This window comes from Belonocnema kinseyi, chromosome 5 (genome assembly GCF_010883055.1).
Source record: "Belonocnema kinseyi isolate 2016_QV_RU_SX_M_011 chromosome 5, B_treatae_v1, whole genome shotgun sequence".
NCBI lineage: Eukaryota > Metazoa > Arthropoda > Insecta > Hymenoptera > Cynipidae > Belonocnema > Belonocnema kinseyi.
The window spans coordinates 66020568-66043150 of NC_046661.1; the positions used below are offsets into that span (position 1 = coordinate 66020568).

General features: G+C 33.7%; 1 protein-coding gene across 4 annotated transcripts in view; it reads right to left on the reverse strand.

The window, feature by feature from the left end:
• LOC117172499 (transcription factor kayak) overlaps positions 1-22583 on the reverse strand; it is a 141703-nt gene that overhangs the window by 7701 nt on the left and 111419 nt on the right. For 3 of the 4 annotated variants that reach the window (XM_033360499.1, XM_033360498.1, XM_033360500.1), the window contains exon 2: positions 13272-13673. In XM_033360499.1, coding sequence (XP_033216390.1) covers positions 13272-13673 — 402 coding nt within the window. Of the gene's footprint in view, positions 1-13271; positions 13674-13860; positions 13932-22583 lie in introns of those variants that run through there. The other variant, XM_033360501.1, reaches the window with a different exon arrangement.

Here is a 22583-nt window from a genome sequence, read left to right on the forward strand (position 1 = left end):
GATAAGGGGACCTGCTCTACCAATAACCTTCTTACCTTCATTTATTCGTCTATCTAATTCCTCATTTTTCTTCCCGTCCCTAGTAAATAAGCTACCAAGGTATACGAACTTATCAACTTGTTCAATTCTCTCAACATTTAAGAATAGGATTTATAGAATAAATAAATATTGATAAATTTTAGAATGAAAAATTGTATTTGTGAACAATAATTAATTAATTATAAATACAGAATAAATAAAAATACAGAATATTCAACCAATAAATACTAGAATTAGGAAAACTATATTTATATAAAATTTGAAAACATTAGATAAGTAATATTGTATTAAAAATGCAACAACCAAATATTTCTATGGAAAATATTTCTAAAATTATTGTTTAAATACAAAATAACAATGATTGAAAACAGTTTTATTCAGAAACATATTTTTTTAAATTATTGTTATTTTAAATTCAAGCAATAATTTTAGAAACTTTAAACATTGAAAATACTTTTCTTATAATACAAAATATTTAACTGCCTTTTCGTTAAATGAATAATATTTATAAGCAAATTTTAATTGTTTAAATTCGGAAATTTTTTAGTTTGAACATTTTATAATTCGTCAATTTTCTTTCGAGAATTTTATTTTTCGGGAAATTTCAAATTTGGTAATTTTATTAGTCGGGAATTTTACTATTCGAGAAATTCATTAGTTGGAAATTTCATTATTCGGAAATCTATCATAATCATCATAAAAAAACCTTGATACGTTTTCAGTCTTAAAACCTTCAAACTTAATTCAAAAAGCAAAATAAAAAAAAATTCAAACATTTCGTTTTTATAATTAAAAAAGCACCAAATTTCACAACTATGACACTTTCCCCCATGCATTTGAATTTTTTCCGGCCTAAAAGTACAGCCAGCGCCGCCCTCGACCGTGGTTGACATTTCCGTCACTTTCATTTCAGAGTACCACGAGCCTGGTATGTAAGTACAATAAAAAAATGCATATATTTGAAAATGATAAAATTAAGAAATTTTATGAGAATAATTTCTAAATATATATATTTTATTTCTATTAGTAGAAATTTAGATTCATATTTCTTAACGTATACACTTTTTTTTCCTTTTTCCAAAAATTTTCAAATTTTTGAAAAGCATACAAGGTAAGAGCACCAATTCTTGGCACCCCCAATTGTTGGCACCCTTATATAGATTTTTTCAAATAATACGAGAATAGAGATAAATAGCAAATTCTTTTTTTTTATAGAGCAGATATTTTTGCGTAACAATATGTATTCATCTTATGCTAAACAATAACTCATGTGTTCTGAAATTACAAAATTCAGCCTTGTTTCCAGGCTGCCAAGAATTTTCAGGTTACTATAGCTAAAGAAAATCTTGAGATAATTGCAGTTTTCAATTTACCCATAGCAACGTTATATTATTATAATTATAATTATATATTAATAATTATATATAATTATTATTATAATTATGTTGATAAAAAATAACTAAGATTTAACTATAATTTATTTAATAAATAATAGGGGGTGCCAATGAAATTTCTATCTAAAGCACTGTATGCAATTCTTGGCTCCCCCTGCCAAGAATAGCGTTGTATGTACTTGTAATGATTTCTATTTTTGGCAATCGGAAAAAGTATGGTTATGTTCGTTTGTTGTTTCGTAAAATTCATAACGACAGACCGAATGAAAGGTAAAAACAATATTTTTAATTAAATTACTGGAGCTGTACTTAAAAGAATTAAGTAAGTAATTATGTTTAGTGATCTGTGTTATTCAGAAATAAGAGTAAATTCGCAACTTAGCGATGTAGACTTAACCACAAATCAGCCTAATGTATCACTCACAACTAGTCCGTCCGACAAAATTACTAACACGTACAAGAAATTGCTTTAAAATGTGTAAAAGACGGAAATATGCATGATTATTTGCGTTTTTCTCCAACCTCAAAACGAAAAGGCAGGCAAAAGGCTATGCTTTAACATCGCAGACTTCCAGAGATTAATAATCAGAGAAAATAAATTGAAAATATAAATAAATCTAAGACTAAGGAAGCTAAAAAGCAAAAAAGAAAACGGCGAAATGGAATTTCAGAAAAAGTTAGAATCCAAAAAGACTATGAGCTAAAAAAAATCAATCTTTAAATATTAGCGATCTTATTGATTCTGCTAAAGGAGTTTCTAGAAAAAGGCAGTTAAAAGCTAAAGACACTAACAAAAATGAAAATCAATTTTCGAAAAAAAAAACGATTCTACTAATTCTGCTGAAGCAGTCAAAAGAAACTGAGGATCACAACCTCTGAATTTGCACTAGATAGACGCTGATAATTAAGTGGTTTAAGCCATACTATTTGTTTATTAATAAAAAATAATTGATAAACAATGTTTATAAACCATTTCATCTTCATATGACTGGGGTACTAATAATTGGGGCCATCCCTTCCAAGAATTGCGTCAACCCCGATAAGAATTAAATTTTTAGGCTAATGAGCTAATTTTAATTACACTGGTCTGCAAAAAATATATTTTTTTCTCTCCTTCATATTTTGATGGATGAAAATATAATACTTAGAGTCCATGAATAGAAATCAACAAAAGAAAATATGTAACACATATAATTTTCATGTAATGTTTATTTTTTTCTTTGAATGCTATTTTTAAACAAAGAAGTTGAAATGAAATATTTATAATGTTATAATGATAATAATTACAAACAGGTTATAAAGTGCAACAGTTTAAGCAGAATAAACATTAGAATGTCTTTCATATGATCAATTGGAGTTTCACGTCGAATAGACCAACAAAAATCAGCAACCATTCCTTTAGACCTTTTTCCATTGTAGCGTCTCTCTATATACAGCAGGTCTTGGTGAAACCTTTCACTATGTTCATCTGATACAGCACTAAGGTTTTCAGGCAAGAAATCTAAGTGTTATTATTACACCATAAAGCCATTTCCTTTTTGGGGTAGGCGTGACTCACTCGGTGGGGAAAGAAGTAATGTGGAAAGGGACAGAGAATTTTCAGATTGATCCAGAATTCTCGTGTTATTTATGTAAATAACACGTTCGTTCAGCAACACTGCTCCGACCCAGGTTGCTGATCAATCTCTCTAGCAATCACCCCAAGATAAGATCCTCACAAAGTCGTTATGTAAGGTTCCATTTGGGTCCATTAGTGGCCAAGGTCTTTTGTTTCAGGCGTCATTTACTCTACTGACACTCTTTTTATTAACTATTTTCCGCCATACTGTCCTGTCCTGGCATACTTCTCTAGCTTCTTTTATGTCCATGCATTTTTTCCTGCAGGCTCTCGTGTTTCTGTGAATTCTTATGTCTCTTCTAATTAGGGTCTCATTCACACATTCTAACCATTATTTCCGCGGTTTACCTCTGGACATGCTGCCATTTACTTTACCATGATACACTTGTTTCGTTAGCCGCTCATTTAACATTCTCTCAACCTATCCGAACCATCTTAACCGATTTCTTTCCCATGTGTCTATTAGCGTCTCTTCTGCACCGCATTCTTTTAGAATTATCTCGTTACTTACTTTGTCCATCAGAGTTTTCCTACATATTATGCGCATGAATCTCATGTCAATTGCGTTAATTTTACTCTTATCTTTTTCTTGATAAGTCCATGTCACGCTACCGTATAGTACAGTCGGTACAAATATAGAATTATGTATTGCCATTTTAGCTTTATTTGATATATTGTTACTTCTGATGACACACTTTCACATATCACTTTTACAAAGCCATCGAACGCGTCCTTGGGTTGCGGATAGAGGGTCCCTGTACCAAGGGTTTCTTCTGAATATGGTTACAAAAATGAATAGGCAATCGCGGATAATTGTCTAGGGGTGTTCCCGAAGGAATTAACCCCCAAGCGGATGTGTGAAAATCGTGCCGAAAGCTGAATGGCACCTGGGTGAGGTGTCTAGAACGGTGACTCTCGGATACCGGGCGACCTCTTAGAGTACGCAGCCTTATCCCAATATGCGGGGCTCTACAAGGATGGACGAACCCCTTTGCCTAGATTTTCGTGGGAACAACAATGACAAAACTAAACATAGTTGTAGTAAGTGCGGTTCAAAACAACAGAACGCACAGAGCTTCCCGACAATGGATCGGCCAACAATGCCGACCACTCTAGAGCTGAGGGAGCCAATGAAAATGGATTCAATGCGATGGATCGGCGGAATCTCGGGACCTTTAAGTGGACGGAGCGACTAAATCACGACTTGCTAGAGTGCTACGATGAGAGTGTGGCCCCTGAACGGGGTTACATGGCACGGCTGCACACTCTGTGGTGCGAAAAACACCCGGAGCTATCGCACTTTTCGCTGCAGACGACACTAAGACCAACCGCGGGCAGGCATCCAATAGAGGAAAAGCGATGCTTTATGACCCGGAGAAACATCAACACCAAGGTTTCTCTCAAGCCTGAAGATCTGGCTGAAATGGATGACGAGCTTCGTGGACATTTTTCCAAAGAATCCGACCTCTGGGCTATCAATTATTTTGTGTATAATGCAGCGAGAGCTTTGGCCGATGCGAACTGTAAAACGAAACCAACGGTTGATCATAAGACCAAAAGACGAATGCATCAACTTGCCATAAAGATAGGCTGGACAAGACAGTACGCATCCCAAATTCAGTATGTGATTGACTACATCACATCTGGCAGGAATTTTACCGCAAAGGTTAGAAAGTTCGCGCGCGAACTCCGGACCCGTTATCACACACTTAACAAGTCAAAGCTGCTGACCATCAGGTAGCATATTGTTGAGAGAATACGGATACTATCTGACGCTAAGAAAAGTCTAGAGCGGAGGGAGAGGTGGGTCAGAGAAAATCAACCGTTTTTCTCTGACCCATCTCGACTCTTCCAAGACCCTCCAGTTACTGCCGACCACCCGCCCAAACCAGAGGAGGAGAAGTAGTTTGGAGATAAGTCTACAAAGTGCAGCATAGACTGGATGAAGACTCAGAAAATATAAATAGCTTCAAGGAGCTGTGTGATGCTCTCATAACACCTGACGAAGAATGCCCACCTAGCACTACCGAGGAGGTGGAAAAAGTATTAAGAGGGATGAAGAACTATTCCGCACCGGGACCAGATTATATCAAAAACTTCGGGTGGAAGAAGTGTCCTTCAACCCATCAGCATTTGGCCCGTATTTTCACCTCATATTTAAAGTCGGAAGAGCGGATTCCGGAGTGGTTGATGGAAGCGCGCACAATACTCGTGCCGAAAATAGGCAAGAAATGTATGAACAACGAGGCATTCTATCAGCGTGACCTATCGATGGCCTGGATTGATTATCGGAAAGCTTTCGATTCGACCTCCGATAGACTTATCATGTCTTTTGCGCTGGGGAGACTTAAACATACCTGGGCGTGCCACAAAGCCGCATTCAGGATGTGACATCTACAAATAATACTCTCCGAAGCAGATACAAACGTCTCATCCGGCAAATTTGGTCTTCCGAACTGTCGGCGAGGAACAAAGTATCTGCAACGACCACGCTTATCGTCCCGGTAGTACTCTATTCATTTGGAGTAGTTCCATGGACAAAGAACGAGCTCAGATCGCTTGAAATCGGGACAAGAAAGGTTATGCACATAAACAAAAGTATGCATCTTAAGTCTTCCGTTCCGCCACTGTACATCTCACGCCGTCAAGGTGGTCGCGGAATATTGAGTCTTGAATGTCTTCACAACAGAATTATTCTGGGTACAGCACATAGAGTTGCAAATGGAAGAGACCCTCTTTTTAAAATGGTCAGGAATCACGAAGAAAAGGGCAAAGGAGCGTTTCTGTACAAAGCAGCGAAGAAGGCTGCTGAAACACTCGGGCTTAACTTCAGTATTAGGGGTGAGCAAAATGCATCAAATCTTATCTGTCTGAAGTACTCAATCCTGAAAGCCCGGATTAAGAAAGCACAAGAGAAAAACTTTCTTGAACAGCTCCTCGATAAGAGGATGCACGGTATCTACCACAGAAATGTGGAGGATCAGTCAATAGCTTGTGAGCTAACATTTGCTTTCCTTAAATCGCCCGGATTGAAGTCTGGTACGGAGATTTTCATTTTGGCATGCCAAGACGGTGTCATTTCCACCTTAACATACCGTCGCCACATTTTGAACCAAATCCCGATGACAGCTGCAGGGCGTTCCATGCACACCCCGAGCATTTAGCTCACATACTATCTAGTTGTCCAACTCATGCGGGAACGACCTACATCCAAAAGCACGATGTGGCACTAAAAGTGCTTTATTACCATCTCTGTCACTCTTACGGCATTAACCTTAATATCGCTCCCCTAAATGCTCCTAGGGAAATCGAGTTAATTGTCCAGAATGGGAAGTGCAGCATATAATGGAACTTTATATTCTCGACAATTGTTTCTGTTGCACACTCGAGGCCAGACATGGTTCTTCTTGACTTCGAGAAGCGAACCATGTTCAAAATCGAATTTTCGGCACCAGCTGTCAAAAAAATCATAGCCAAGGAGAATGAAAAGAAAGAGAGGTATAGAGACCTTATAAGGGTGTTGCAACGATTGTACCCGGAATATTCTGTTAAACTAATCGTCCTTATCATCGGCGCTCTTGGAGGTGCCAAGCTTTCACTCGTTGATAGCCTGAAAAGCATCCCTGCGTGTCAACAATATGCTAAAACACTTGCGGGAAAAATGCAGAAGGCGGTCGTCCTTGGATCACCCCGTTTTCTCCGTGTACACGAAACTTTTGCCGGATCGTCGTATTGATTCCGTGACAGACTGTCACCACTTATCTCACGGTCGTGAGACGTGAATGTGGCTGAAATTTTACCGCGATTTCGCTGGGAGCGAGTGCAATTTTTCAGATTAGCACCCGCTTCCGGCGAAATCCTGCGGTTGTCCTTATGACAGATGTACACACACACACACACACACACACACACACACACACACATTTTTGAGCAAAAAAAATCAAAATAACCAATTTAAAACATCAACAATCAGATAAAAACTATCGAACACACTGACTACCGCAAAACCCAAACTAAAACTGCGCAAGCACACATATGAACTTGAAGATAGCTAAGAGTCGTTTCATTAACTTTTTTACCGTTAGCTGAAATCAGCTATTCCAGGATTGATATAATTAATTCATATTACAAAAGTGTTACGTTGAAACAAAATGTAATAAAATGGTAATTTTTAAAATATGAGAAAAATAAATTGTACAAAATCTAGACGTGATATCAAAAAACAGCTATTCTAGAGTTACAATTATCTATAGGGGAAAGGGGTAAAGATCTCTGCTAATACAATTTTACGGGAATATCGGAAAACTGGGAGCACATTGAAATATTCTAAGATATAAAATAAAGCCATTTTAGAGTTTCAATTATCGATAGGGGAAAGGGGAAATTGCTAATACAATTTTACGGGAATACATTGGGAAACTGAAAGCACATTTCTGGGATTTAATTCGGATAAAAGAGTAAGGAACATGATTCTTGACTCGGCACTCCGTTAGAAACAATTTACAAACTCATAATATTCAAAGCACAAAGCACAATCATAAAGTAGTTAGTATAATTTTCCCAAGGAGTAAATTATTTTTAAAAAATCAATATAATCTATATATCAGGACTTAATTTCTTGGCCAAACCATAAAAGTAAAGGATGAAGATCCTACCTTATTACACAAGTTAATTAGCGGGGCGTCGAGGAGCACGTGGTTCGCTACCTTGAGTTTACAAACAAGACTGAAATTTCGGAATCTAAGTACGCTAACGCGATGAACAGTGATTGATGGGAGAAATAATAAGTGTCCTGCGCAGAGGACTAATTTTAATTACTACGGTCAAGAGCGAGTCTTTCCTTATTCTCGAGAAGCGGTATAGTCCTTGGGAAGTCGAGGCTAGCGGGGTGGCCAACTGCACTCCTGTGCGAGAATTGGAGAACGGAAGTCCATGCTTCGAACGGCAAATGTGATTTTGGACTCCATGACTCCCAAAATAATAGATAAGAGAGACGGTATCAACAGTCAGATAGCAGATACGATAATCCAGGAGGTAAAGCCAGAAGAAGACCTCGCTAAGGTGGAGGTGACGACAGACCCTAGTCTAATCGAAAAATTTAACTGAGATAGTTTCTTAACCTTGCGTGTGCACACTATATTTTTTGAGGCATGGTGTGTATAATGGATCTTTTAGGAAACAGGCTGATATTAGAGATTTTTAAGGCTTTAAAAAAATCTGAAAAAATGCAAAATGCCAAATTCAAAAGTTTTAAACCAATGCTAACAAAAATTGAAATATATTAAAAATATTGCAGGGAAATTTGAATACGAAATTTCGACCGTTACTTTAAAGACACAGTGTACACACGAAGGGTTAATATATTTGACATCTACTGAAGAATTTAAATGAAATTTCCTAGTCTATCAGAAAAACATCTTTTTCTATTTTTTGAAAATTTTGAAAATGTTCAAAATTATATAACTTTTCTCATTTTTATCGAAATTGAAAATTTAATTTGGATAATTTGTAAGTCTCATACCCATCTACAAGAAACTTTGACAGACAGACACCGACACAATTTTATGATTTTCGGATTCTTTGAATGCCGAAACGTAAAGATCCGATAAAAACCAGAGATCGAAAATTTAAACGATCACATTACTCCCTCATAAATGAAAATGTAGAAATTGAAATACCCAGTGTTTTTGAAAACGAAGCAAGATTTGAAAAAAAATTAGGAAGACAAAATTGTTACTTGGAAAAATTGCTACAAAAAAATCTCCTTTATAATTTTCAATATTACTTCGTTATTTTCAAAAACTTCATTTCTTTACCTCATTAAAAATTTCTTTTTTCTTGTTTCTTGTTCTCGACATAATTATTTTCAGTATAAAAGCTATAAATATGCTCATCGCCACATGTTTTTTAACATTTGAAAATTTTCATCAATAGCTGATAACGTTTTGAAAATAAAAAAATATCTTCAGATAATTCGAAAAATAGAATGTTGTCTGTTCTGATTTTGTCAATGGTATAAAAGAGTAAAAACGAATGTTTACCTCTTAAAATAAAAGAATCAAGATTTTCAATGAAACGAAGTGAGAATAAATATAATTAAGGAGAACCTTTTTAGGGTGGCCACAAGATTGAATATTTCAATTTCCGTGACTTTTCCCTGACATTTAGACGAATTTCACTGACTGGAACTTATTACAAAAACAAACTGATGCACTGACTGCCAAAAATTGTATACATTAACGGTTAGGATTTTTGTAATCTTTCTTTATTTTCCAATGACATATGAATCGTTTTTGTAAAATTAACCCTTATATAAAAAAACAACACCCTGTAATAAAAACACGTATTGAAAAAAGTAGTTATCTACATAGATGGAACTTACTTAAAAAATAGTAAAATGTTACTTTTAAGCATAATTATTTCTTACCCCTAATCTTTACAAAAATAACCCTCATAATGTATAAGCTAAAATTGCAACATCTTTTACCAAATTATTTTCCAGTCTGTGTGTATATTCGAAAAATATAATTGACCTTTTTCGATGCATCTTTTAATGCCTTTAAACAATTTTCAGCACAACAAATTTTAAACGAGAATAATCCATTTTCATATAACGAACAATCTAAATTTTCAGAATGATTGAAAATTTTTTAGAGAAGACTTTTTCTAAAATAATTTTTTCAAATAGTGATTAAAACTATTTTTAAAGATGAGTTGAAATAATTTTAAAACCCTAAAAAGCAGTCGTGTGATTAGGAATGCTGAGCATCTACATTCACGTTTTGTACATAATTGACACATAATATCAAGTCGCCAATTTATTATCTTCTTCAAATACAGGGTCGTGGTGTTTCCGCTAATAAATATTCAAGATTCGAACTTGTGAAAATTCGATTTTATTAAGTTAGTTCGGTTTCTTGATTTTTCCAGCGGGTTAACATGGTTAGGAATTATGTTCCAACTGCCTCAGGAAACCACCCCTAACGTGAAATATGACTTAGTTTGATGAGAAGGTCTTTGAGAATCTTTTCGCTTCTGTTGCTATCAAAACTTCTAAAATTTCGAACTTATCCAGGTATAACAGTCACCTGGGTTTTCGACAGACCCAATGCTCTGAGGTATGAAATTCTAGCATCCCAAAAAAATACCCTTATCGCAAAATTGGTCTGAATTTGATTGGTAGTAGAATATGTACATTTTTGGACACCTACCTTAGTGAAACCCATATAAATTCGACCTTATCCAGGTAGATTGGTCGCATGAGTTTTTTATCGACTCAATGTTGTAAGGAATCAAGGTTTAGTATCCCCATAAAACTACCCTAATTTGATTAGTGGTACACTATGTACATTTCTGGACAACTGCAATAGGGAAACCCATACAATTTCAACGTTATCCAGGTAGATAGTTCACTTGATTTTTTTATCTACTCAATGCTGTAAATGATCAAGTTTTATTAACCCCAAAAAACTACCCTTATCGTGAAGTTAATCTTAATTTTATCGGTATTATATGACAATTTTTTACAGAACGGGATGCATTTCTTTTCGAACGTGATTTGGGCAAATGGTTCTCATAGACAAAAGATCAAAGATAAAACACAGATAAAAGCCAAAATGTATTTTAAAACATACATGTAGATCTCCAGCATCCCTATTCACAAAAGTGCTTTTTAGGATTTTAACATGATTTCAATGATTTCAACTTATCTTTAAAAATAGTTTTAATAACTATATGAAAAAATTAACACACCTAGACTGAAAAATAACTTTGATGAGAAATAATTATAATTAAAAAAACCATGTTACTATTTTATAATCCATCTATGTAGATATCGACATTATTCAATACGTGTTTTCATTATAGGGTGTTTCTATTTTATAGAAGGGTTAATTTTACAAACGCGATTTATATGGCATTGGAAAATAAAGAAAGAACACAAAAATCCCAGCAGTTAATGTATACCATTTTGGCATCAATCTGCATCAGTGATAATTTTGCTTCTTAGCTATGCTTTAAAAATATGTGTTAATATTTTGTAAGTATTTTACATTTAAATAGTTTCCTTTTTTAAATACGTTTTGGCAGCACAGGGGGTTGCTTTTTAAAATAAGGGTTGATTTTACAAAAGTGCTTATATCACACTGGAAAGCAAAAAAAAAATATAAAAAAATCTAGCCTAGTCATTTTTAAACACTTTTTTTTATTACAGGGGGTAATTTTTAAAAATAAGGTTTGATTTTACAAAAGCGATTCAGAGCCCATTGTAAAGCCGCTGAGTTTTCTGACCTGAATAAATATAGACTAAAGAAATAACTACAAATAAAAAACTAAGAATCGAATTATTTCCTGGACAAACTTTATTTTCCCTGACATTTCCCTGACACGTGGCCACCCTGTTTTTGTAGAAATTTTTCCAAGGAAAAATTTTACAATCATAACTTTTTTTGGTATCTTGCTTCGTTTTCGAGAAAAACTGGGTATTTTTATTTTTAGAAATTAAAAATGGATTTCTTTCAAAAACGGCTCCAGTAAAAAGTGTGCATTTTATAGAAAAAATGAAAAACATCTCAGATACAAAGTCAAGAGACGCATTCGTGGTTTTCGTACCTTTGGGTTGAATTCATCTCAATGGAACCGTGTAAAAGTGTTTATACACTTTTTCATTACATGTTCTATTCAACTAAAAATGAAATATCTGCATTTTTCTTCCTATTATTATGAATAAAACGTCTGCATTTTTCTACCTAATAATATATTATGAATATAATATTATACTTCTCTTCTTGAAAAAATGAAGTGAAATATGATAAAAATAACAATTACTTTCTAAATTATTCTCTATTGAATTACTCTCTCGCTCACTCCCACTTATTTATATTTTAGTCGAAAAGAGACAAACGACAGTCGTCCGTGGCGAGTGACGTCTCTTCAGTCATGACAGGAATTCCCAAAGTCTGATGTATGTTTAAGTAGTATAAGAAATATTCACAATGATCACCGAGTAGTACCTTCAGCGGTCTTTGTAGGAGTCCGTTAGTCTCGTTAAGTAGTTCGGCAGTATTCGGCTATCTGACTCCCGGAATACTCAGTGCACAGCCCCTCAGAATTACCTGCATGAAGCACTGTAAAATATTCTCATTTTTCAGCTCTTCAAATAATTGAACTGTTTAAAGCCGCCGCCAATAGGTATATATTTTTTTCGAAGGTCATAGTCTAAGATTTCCAATCTTGCAAAGATTTAAAAAAGTTGTATTTGTTGCAAAATTATGAATTTTTTAACAAGTATCGATTTCTTTCTATATTTTTTCCAAATTTCAAGTATTTATTTTAAAAAGTTTTTAACGATTGACACCAACAACAAATGAAACTTGTAGAAGACACTTAAAAAAACCTGAATTTCACTAAATTTTTTGAAAGCCAGAAACAGTTCAAAAACTGAATAGGACTTAAAAGACCCTGTCTGTAAACGGGAGATGGAAAAAAAATGCAAACGAAGGGTTAATAGTAATTGATAACTTTACAGAGTCAGCACGCTGTGATACACTTTCTTTTAACAAAATTCTTGTGGGCAACACAATCTAAGTGTGAAGAGCCCTTAAAAAAAAGAAGAATAACGGAAATTACTATAGACGAAGCAGCTTCATATAATGAATGTATCAATGAAACCATAAATTCATTTATAGAAAAATAAATAATAATAATAATAAACCTTTGATTTATCAAGTTTCTTCTTTTAATACCTGCTAAACTTGTATTGATATAACAACCATGACCATAGTATAAAATTCTTCAAACTGTAGGTATAAAATGGTATAAATTATATAAGTTCGCATCCCTTATAATCTTATATGAACGCAATGTTGTACAAGTTACATTGGGCATGCTAAAAATCTCTCAATAAGCTAGGATAAACAGATAATTAAAATAATTATTAGCATTCGATACTTTTCGGTAATAATTACGCTAGTTTTCGCTTATTTAACGTAATAAGTATTTATTAAAATTTCTAAAGCGAGGTACAATAAAAAAAATTATATGTTTACCATGACGCAAGCATAAGAAATTGTATAAATTTTCACCAGAATTTCTGTAAGAATTCCCCGAGTTTTCTTTCCATGCTCGATACTTTGCATACTTATTTACATTTTTACCAAACACTTCTTAGAAGGGTGACTTTTATATGTTTCAATTATTCAATACAACTTGAGGAAACTTACTTCCTGCAAGGCATTAGTGTGGTCCATTCTTCTCTTCCGACATCGAGCCGCTGCCATCTTATTCCTTTCTCTGCGAATTTGTCGTCTTTCCTCCTCTTCCGGAGACATACCTATAGTTCTATTAGGCCTTCTGCCCCCCATATTTCGTCTTGTATGATGTTGAGGCTGATTGTGGCTGTGATGATTTTCTAAGTGGTCGTGATGAATCGTGTTTTGAGTCTGGGCAGGCGTAGGTTGCGACGGTTCCACTAGGGGTGGTACAAATCCTGCCTCCCTACTATGTGAGGCTGACTCGCTTGTCAGCTCCAGAAAAGTCTGTTCAATACTCCGTAGCGTCGTCGGAGTAAGCGTCGGGGTTGTTCTTGTTGGCACACCACTATGCAGGCCGTCCAAAGATACCAGCTGATGAAAAAAAATTATCATTAGTATATTTCGGCGACATAAGAAATTATTTTGTTCGAATAACTATTCAAACACAAACTCAAGTGCAACAAAATTTGAAGGAATGAAAGTAAATTTAGTAAACTTCTCATATTCTTTATATTATCTTGTATTGCTTTAAAAGCAGAGATAAAAATATACTTGTTACCTCCGATAAGTTATCGGACGTGTCACATCTGTTTTTCATGATACTGAACGATTTTACACTTCAGCGCAATCTATAAAAAAAGAAAATATACAAATCGTTCACTTTGCATTTTTCTGAAATTTCGATAAAAAATACGATGTTTCTATACAATATGAGTCTATTTGCTGACAGCGCCGTAAATAAGACTATATGTAATATGTTGCAGCTATGAGTGTATCTGCATTTCAGAAACTTTTCAGGATAGTTAATTTAGGTTTGAAATTTACAAAAAAGTCACAAGTACACTCTGAAATCACGAAAATGAATTAAAAATTTTAATTAACTTCTAGTCTTACAGTTATCCCTTTAGTTCTATCTATCAGCATTTTAGATCATAATAAAAACGTCATGAAAGGCAGTGACTTATTTTTCCCGATAATAATAATAATTTTTGTAACAACTGAATGAAAAATGTAATCTTATACCAATGCCAAGATTTATGGTTAACTGTGATTCTCCAACCAAATCACATATATTAAATTTCCTATGATATATTTTGAGATAACTTTCTTTTCTCTCGAATATTCAAATTCTTTCTAAAACTTAATGATTTTTCTTAGCTTGTAGACCTTGTTTCAAAATGCACTCTCTAAATTTTCTCGACTAAAAATATCAATCGATCTTTAGAGTTGAGGCTTATTTCACTCCGCCGTAGTGTATTATTTGCACAAATTCACACGGTTAAAGTCAAATGAGCTCACTCGTTAAGGGAGTACCCTCGGTAATAGAATTACAGATGAGAATCGTTCGATATTTGGATGACAGTTGTACTAAAATGCACTGAAGCTCTGGTTAAAACTTTGGAACCTTTTAGAGCTTCATAATCGAAAAATCAATGATTCAAAATAACATGCCTTATGAGAAGACGTACTTTTTGTAGTATATAAAACTGACATGCTACGTACCGAGGGTACTTCCTTCACAAGGATGTTCTTCACTCGAAGAAAGAGTGAAGTTATCGCTATGTCTGCGCATATTGCTTGTAGACGACGCCGAAGCCAAATATAACTCATCGTAAAGATGTATACAATAAATGTCTTGCAGTTTGTTCGTTTGAGTAATATGACCAGGATGCCCTTATCATGTTCAAATGTACATAGTTCTGTACAGTGTACATTATAACTTATTGCATTGATAAGTTTTTAGAGGAGAAGGCATTCTGGACGCAATATTATAGCCTACAGGTTCAGTACAACCCTTCCCGATTTGTGCAACTGAGATAAACTCCGAAACAGAGGGACCATTTTTCACCAGGGTGGATTTAAAGTTGATTTATGTACCAAGAAATGCGAATTTAAAGCAGGCACGCAACTGCTATACTTCGTTCTTCAACATATCATTTGGTATAATGAAGCTAAATTAAGACGCTTCAACGGCTGTTCATTTCGCTTCATCCAGAACAGTCTAAACTGATGAATTATTGAACGCAATATTTTAATAAGATAATCTAAAAGTAATTATAAGATAATCTAAAGGTAATTATAGATAATCATAATTGAATTGAGCCATGTCTTTAGGATTTTAGTTAATGAAACAGCCTTAAATCTCATGACAACCTCAATTTTTTGCACAATACTGGAATCCAAGAGAGACACTGGACGCCGGTTTTCGTGCTCGATTGCTTGCTTCGCTAACCTTTTCGTTGTTAGAGAATTAGAGCCGGTTGAGTATTAATCAAAAGAATTTTAATAAGTTGCCTTAGATTTGTTAGATTATAACATAAACGTTAAAAACAAGGTAGAAGAAAATCGGATAATAACTTCAAAAGTTATCTCATTTTTGTTACATTCACAAGATTTGTAGATATTTCATTTGTTAGTTCGGATATTAACCGATTTTCAAGAACTTTGTTTTCATTTTATTTCAATGATATCACGAAATTCATTCAGCTGATTAAAATTTAATTGAGCTAAGTATTTATAATTTCAGTTATTGTAATTTCATAACAATGAAAGGGCCATTTATGGTAAGGTATACGAAAGTCGAGGAAAGTAGCCCCCTGCTCGCAGCCTGCATCGAAGCCTGCCTATCTGCCCGGCCCAGGGTGGCTTCCCCCTGCCGGTGGCACTAGTTTGGGAAACAATGCTCTACCCCAACAAGCGTTTAGTCTGAACCACTTAATTCCCATTCTTAATATTAGTACATTGACCTTTGTCAGATGGCCCAACGTGAAAATAAATTCTTTTACTTTTCTTAAATAGAGTCACCTATTTCTAACAATGATCCCAAAGTTTTAAAACTAGATTTCTCTCAGTGTACTATAAATTTTCTTCGTGTACGTGTACCCTCTTCGAGCTGTACATTTGAATTATCTTTTAATTCTAATGTAAGGATCTAAGTAGTAAAAACCAGATATTGGAAACCAGCCTCAATTCGGACAATAAGTTCCAAGTCCGTTCACATGTAGGCGATTTCTCTTCACACTTGATGTTTCGGACTCATAAAATTGTTCCACGCCGACTTGCTCAATTTAAACAGAACAATCCGTGTACAGATGAAGAAACAGCGAATGCACCACATAAATTGGGCGTGTGAAAGGTTAGTCCTACCACGTTGTTGGAGAGGCAGACGCTTTCGGATGTCCGTTAATTGTGTCCGTCACAGATTACACAACTGCAGAAGAACTTGTCGTAAGATGGTCCCGATGAATCTAATGAGTACGTAATTAATAGGAATAATGGAATACATAGAATGGAATGCAGAAAGCTTGCTTCTATTCAGACACGCAGCGGAACACAGACAGCTAACACTGAACGACACTGCTATTATATTTTTGTTTTCGATTATTAAACAAAACAGGAAACGTCTTACTCAAAACTAGCTTTGATCAGGAAATATTTATTATTTATATTACGTATGCAAAATATTAGACAAAAATATTCAACTATTCGACCATAAACTTGAGACCCGCAAACCGCAAAGAAGCTTTCTGGACTGAATACGTTTATATGTTTAAATTGTATTTAGATTTAAAATACTTGAAGTTAATGCAAAACATTTTAAAGTGCAATAATTTTATGTATTCTTTTTCACTGCGTTGAATCCAAAATTTTAGAATGCGTTTTACTGATAAGTATATATTCGTAATAAATGAAGCATTCAGTAACACGTGAAATTTGAGCTTTAATTATTTTCTCACAGCTTAAGTCGGCCAGCCATCAAATGCACACCAGGCCTATGTAATTTTCCATACTTCAAGTATATCATATGTACAGAAAGGCAATCTGCTTATAATCTGCTAAATGTACGCGCACAGAAACAGCATTTTCTCATGTGCAAAACGCGCACACTCGTCCCGCGAATCTATAAATAAATGCATTTTCTGTTCTAATCTGCCTTGGGCTCGCATTTCATTCCACACAAAGAATATTATCTAATACAAATGTTAAACTATCAACAAAAATTATTGCCAAAATTGTGACTGATATTATTATCTTATTTAAAATCCTGACGGCCCTTCTAGTTGGCCCATGAAGTCTTAAAATTGTTTTGCGAAAATTGAATTTTTTAATATACCACTTTGTAGGAAGCACTATAATGCAGTTTTATACTCTTGCAAAACAGTTGTACCTCTTAACATTTCTAAACACATCCAAAAAACTAGATTGTTAAAAAATAATATTTACTGAGTCTTTTCATTTCAACTCACTTAAAAAGATGTTATTTTACAATGAATACTGGAGAAGTTACCCTTCTCACTATTTCCGAAAATTCAATTAAAATATTTTTTATAGACTGAAAATTAATTAAAATGCAAACGTCTTCTAAAATCCGCTACCCTTAATTAACAAATTAATATATCTCGTAAACAATAATTCACAATGGGTTCACATAAGGGTCATTTTTAAACCTTTTTATGCCCTAAAAATCCTGTCCTACGCACTTCTTTTAACATGTCTTAACTAAAAGAAATAAGCTCAAACAAACGTGTTAAAAAATAATTTCTACTTTCAGTTTGCTGTTAATTAACAATATATAGAACCGTCTAATGGAGTTTAGGATTTCTGTACTTCATTAGAACATCCACCCAAGTATTTTAAGCCAAAAAAAAAGCTGCATGTGGGTATGACTGGTCATAGAAATAATGTAAGATCACACCCCTGTCCCTTTTCCAAAGCCGCGTGGGGGCGGGAAGGCACCCTGTGACTGGTCACAGAAATAATGTAAGATCACACCCCCATCCCTTTTCCAACGCCTTATGGGGGGGCGGAAAGGCACCCTGTGACTGGTCACAGAAATAATCTAAGATCACACCCCTACCCCTTTTTTAACGCCTCATGGGTTTATAGACTTCTGTCACTTTCATTTTGCCGAATTTCTCGGAAACAATCATTCCTATAAAAAAATGCTTGGATTAGCTGATATAAACTCAAAAAACCATAATTTTTATGGTTTTTTGATGATTTCACCATGAAAATCAAATTTGCGCTCATTTTCAATATCATATTCGTAATCATCCTACCGAAAAGAATCTTTGAGTATATACTAAAAATTCTTTAGGTCAAACAAGCTCAGAGAAATTCTTCGCAGGCACTCAGGTAGATATTTTTAAAGGTTCAGGAAGCTCGTTTAAATGGTCTGAAGGCTTTAAAATATCCTTTCCGAAGTGAAATAAGAATACGATCATAAATAACAAGCAGATAGGCTATCTCAATAGAGTAGCCCACACTCAAGGTTCCTTTGTTAAGCTTTAGGATTAAAATTTAGAAGTAGATTTTTTTTAATTTCATAGTTAACAGCCTAAAACATAATAATTCGGAATCTACGGGTTTCGAGGACTTCAGATATCTAATTTTTTTTTTTAATGCTTAAAATTGGAATTAATAGAACGTTTCTCGTAAATGGAATGAGATACGTAAAAAAAGATAACATTTTTGAATTCAACTAGAAAATTGTATATCAGTATATAAGTAGGTAGATCCGCACTTTTGTAAAAATCTCGAGAACGAGCTATCAGAAACAAAAAAATCAAAACAGTTTTAGATTCACTATAACTCCAGCAAGCAGCTGAACTGGGATTATCAAAATTTTTTTTAATAATCGTAGTTCCTTTTCCTTCGTTTTTCCGCCGCCATTTTGTCACTTTTGTGTGTATAACAAAAATCCTAGTTCAGGCGGTTGTTGAAGTCATGCTGAATCTAAAACTGGTTACTTTTTTTTTTGGACCGCCCATTCTCGAGTTTTACAAAAGCGCGGACCTACCTACTTTTTAAGGAGTTGACTTTGACTGACGTTTTCACGTATAAAAAGTGTATAAAATAAATGAAAAAAACATTTTAAATGTATTTTAAGGGTGCATTTATTAAGCCTAACAAACACTACACCAATATCATTATTAATAATCTCAGGAAAAATTCATAAATATACCTTTTTTTTAGCATTTCAAAGTAGAATACTGTCTTAAAAATGAGGGTGAGTCCTGTTTCGTCACTGCCTGTTATGTGGGGGAGGGCGAATATTTTTAATTCGGTTATGTAGAATTTTCGATTGCACGAATTTACAAAAAGCAAAATCCAAAAAAATGGCTTTATCGCATGTGCGCATAAAAAAACAAATTGCGTCCATTACTTGCGCATTCCTGAATTTAGAGAAAGCCTACTCAATTTTATTTATCATTTTTTATAGAGGGTCGTCGCAAAAATACGTAGGGATTTTTTCTGAAATTTTAACCCCCCCCCCCTTCTCCTTCGTAACGCTGTCGTTAGCAGGTAGGGTAATAACGAACCGCCATGCTGACCAAGCAAATCCTGTACCCACGTACTTTAATTAATTATTAAAAAACTAATTTTCCTTAAAAATTAACATGATCATATAATAATAATAAAAAAAACTTAACCACGTGATTGGCGGCATCGAGGACTCATTGGAAATATGTGTGCCTGTCCTTAATCGGTGCCCAATCACTGTTGACTGGGCGCGAAGGGGGATAGTATCATCATTGAATTTGCGTCGTGACGGATATGAAGAATTATTTTTGTAAAATCTTGGTCCGAGTCACCACAACCTAATTAAATATGTGCGACTTGAACATTCTTGAACCCGGTATCATGTTGGCCGGGCTTTATCGTATTAATCAAGCATTTTTCGACAACAAAATTCAGTTTTTTTATTCCAATCCTTGCAGTTGCAAACTTTATGATAATTTCAGTCAAATTCATAATTAGTTGATAAATCTTACGATTTTTTTAAACAAATGCATTATTCAGGCATTTGTCCACAGAAAAATTCGTTCTTTTCTCAATTTCAGCTTTTTAAATTAACAACTTCATGATAATATTAGCGAAAATCATAATTTTTTTAATGAATTTTATGATATTTTAAACGAAATTTATTAACAAATGCATTATTTGATTATTTTCGACGAAAAAGTTTTTCTTCAGTGTCAGTCAGTTTAAGTTTCTACTTTCATTCTTTCAATAAGGCTACAGTTTCAGAATCGAGTAGAATGACCATTTTCTTCCACTTTTCTGCCGTCCAAAACTAAAAAGATACATAAGAGATATTTTTATGAAAAATGAGTTTTTGATATCGTTGGATTCGTAAGAGAAAGCTGCATCTGTGTTAATAAAATTGATTAATTATTATTTATTGCAAAAGACGATTGTTTAAAAGTGAGAAAAGTCGCGAAAGTTGAAAAATACAACAAAAAAAGATACACAAAGCACTTTGCGTGTCCTAAAAGTTGTACAAGGAAGGCAATACGTCATCAGCATACAAATGAAAAAGAACCGCTTGCCCTTACGTATCTTTTAGCCCTGTAAATTAGCTCGGACTCTGATCGGAAATTCACAGGAAATAAGTCCCGGCTAAATTCGGCTATACCCTAGCGGCGATCGTTCGGGTAAGTTCGGAACAGCCACTAAATACACAGTGTCACTCACGTATATGTTTTGATGTATTTTGAAGCTGCGCTCGAGCTCTTCGACGAAGGCAAGTGACTGTGTTCTTTTTGCCTTGTATTTCTCACTTTCTGATACTATTTAAACATCGCAAGTTCATTTTCCAATAGAGATTGTTTAGAAAATCCATTTTTTATTGCAAAATATGAAAAAGCACATTATTTTTACACAAAGAAACGTATCTTAATTATCCAAAATTTTATTCTGTATTAGCCATTGCGTATGGTAAATTGTTTGATTTTTGCGCGTCAATCATGCGCGTGAAAATTTAAAGGGTATCGCTAGTTTGCTAGCATATAGAATTCGTAGAACGCTTGGTGCTTTCTGTTAAAAAAAATATTTTACCCAAGATTTCCGTGTAAAGTGAGTGCATTTATTGAGGATTGATGGGAAATATCTTATTCTGTAAGTACCTGTTTTAAATACGTAATTGTGATGTTAATATTTGCCATATGTTATGTGAGATTTAAGACATTTAATTCTAATCTTTTTGACGTTAATGTTAGTTTGAAGTAGATTATAATTATTTCAGTAATCACTGTTAATTCTAGGATTAATCGATTTAGAATCAACTTGAATTGTATTTATTAATTTAAAACTAAATCTTTATTTTTCAGTTCAGACATTCACTCCTGAAATTCATTAAAGGACACGTGGCAGGGGCAGGGTCGTACTCGCGCTCCTATATGCAGAGAATGGAGAGCAACTTTTTAATTCAAAATTTATGTAGTTTGTCGAAAATTTGTCTTTCTTGGTAGAAGAGTAATCTTCTTCATTACAAATTCAAATATTTGGTTGAAAATGTATGTATTTTCTTAAAATTTTATTTTTCAAGTCAAAAACTAAACGTTCTAAAGTTAAAATTGAACTATTTCATTGGAAACTCACTTTTTGTTGAAACTTCATATTATCGGTTTAAAAATGCCACTATTTTGTATAGAAAATCTGTCTTGGAAATTCAACTGTTTTGTAGAAAATTCAACACCTTTATTAAAACTTCCCTTTTTTGGGGTAGAAAAATAATCTAAATATAACTATTTGGACAATTTGATTGGAAAGTCAACTATGTTACGGAAAATTCAACTTTTTTGTAAAAAAGTAGTTTTTTTATTAAAAGTATATTATTTTAATTAAAAAATTATATTTTCAAAATAAAAATGTACCTATTCCATATTTGTTTAAAAATTCAAAAATTTGATTCGCAAAACAACTATATAGTAAAAAATTCAACTTTTTGTAGAAGATACGTTTTTTAAATAAAAATAATGCTTTTATAAGAAACATTAGTTTTAAAAAATAAAACTTTAAGAGTTTGATTTTGACCTAAAAATTGATTTTTTAATTTATAAAATAAACTATGCGGGTAAAGGTGTATGTAATTTGTTGGAAAAACTTTTCTTTTTTGGTACAAAATTGATCTTCTAACCTTAAAAGTTAACTTTCTGGTTAAAAGTTAATGTATTCTGGGTAGGCAATGGTCCTTGTTTGTTGATGGTTCTTTTTGATTGAGAACCTTGTTAAAAATTCATCTTTTTTCTTGAAACTTCATCTCTTTGGTTGAAAATGTAACTATTTTCATTAAAATTCGTTTCATGTTTGGTTGAAAATTAATCTTTTAAACTGTCAATTATACCATTCCATTTTTTGATAAAAAACTGATATTTTTTACTTGAAAGTTCAAATTTTTTATTGAGAATTTATGCGTTTCATTTTTAATTAATCTTTAATGTGAAAATTCTACTGTTTTGTAAAAAATTAATCTTCTTGGTTTTGAAATTAAAGTTT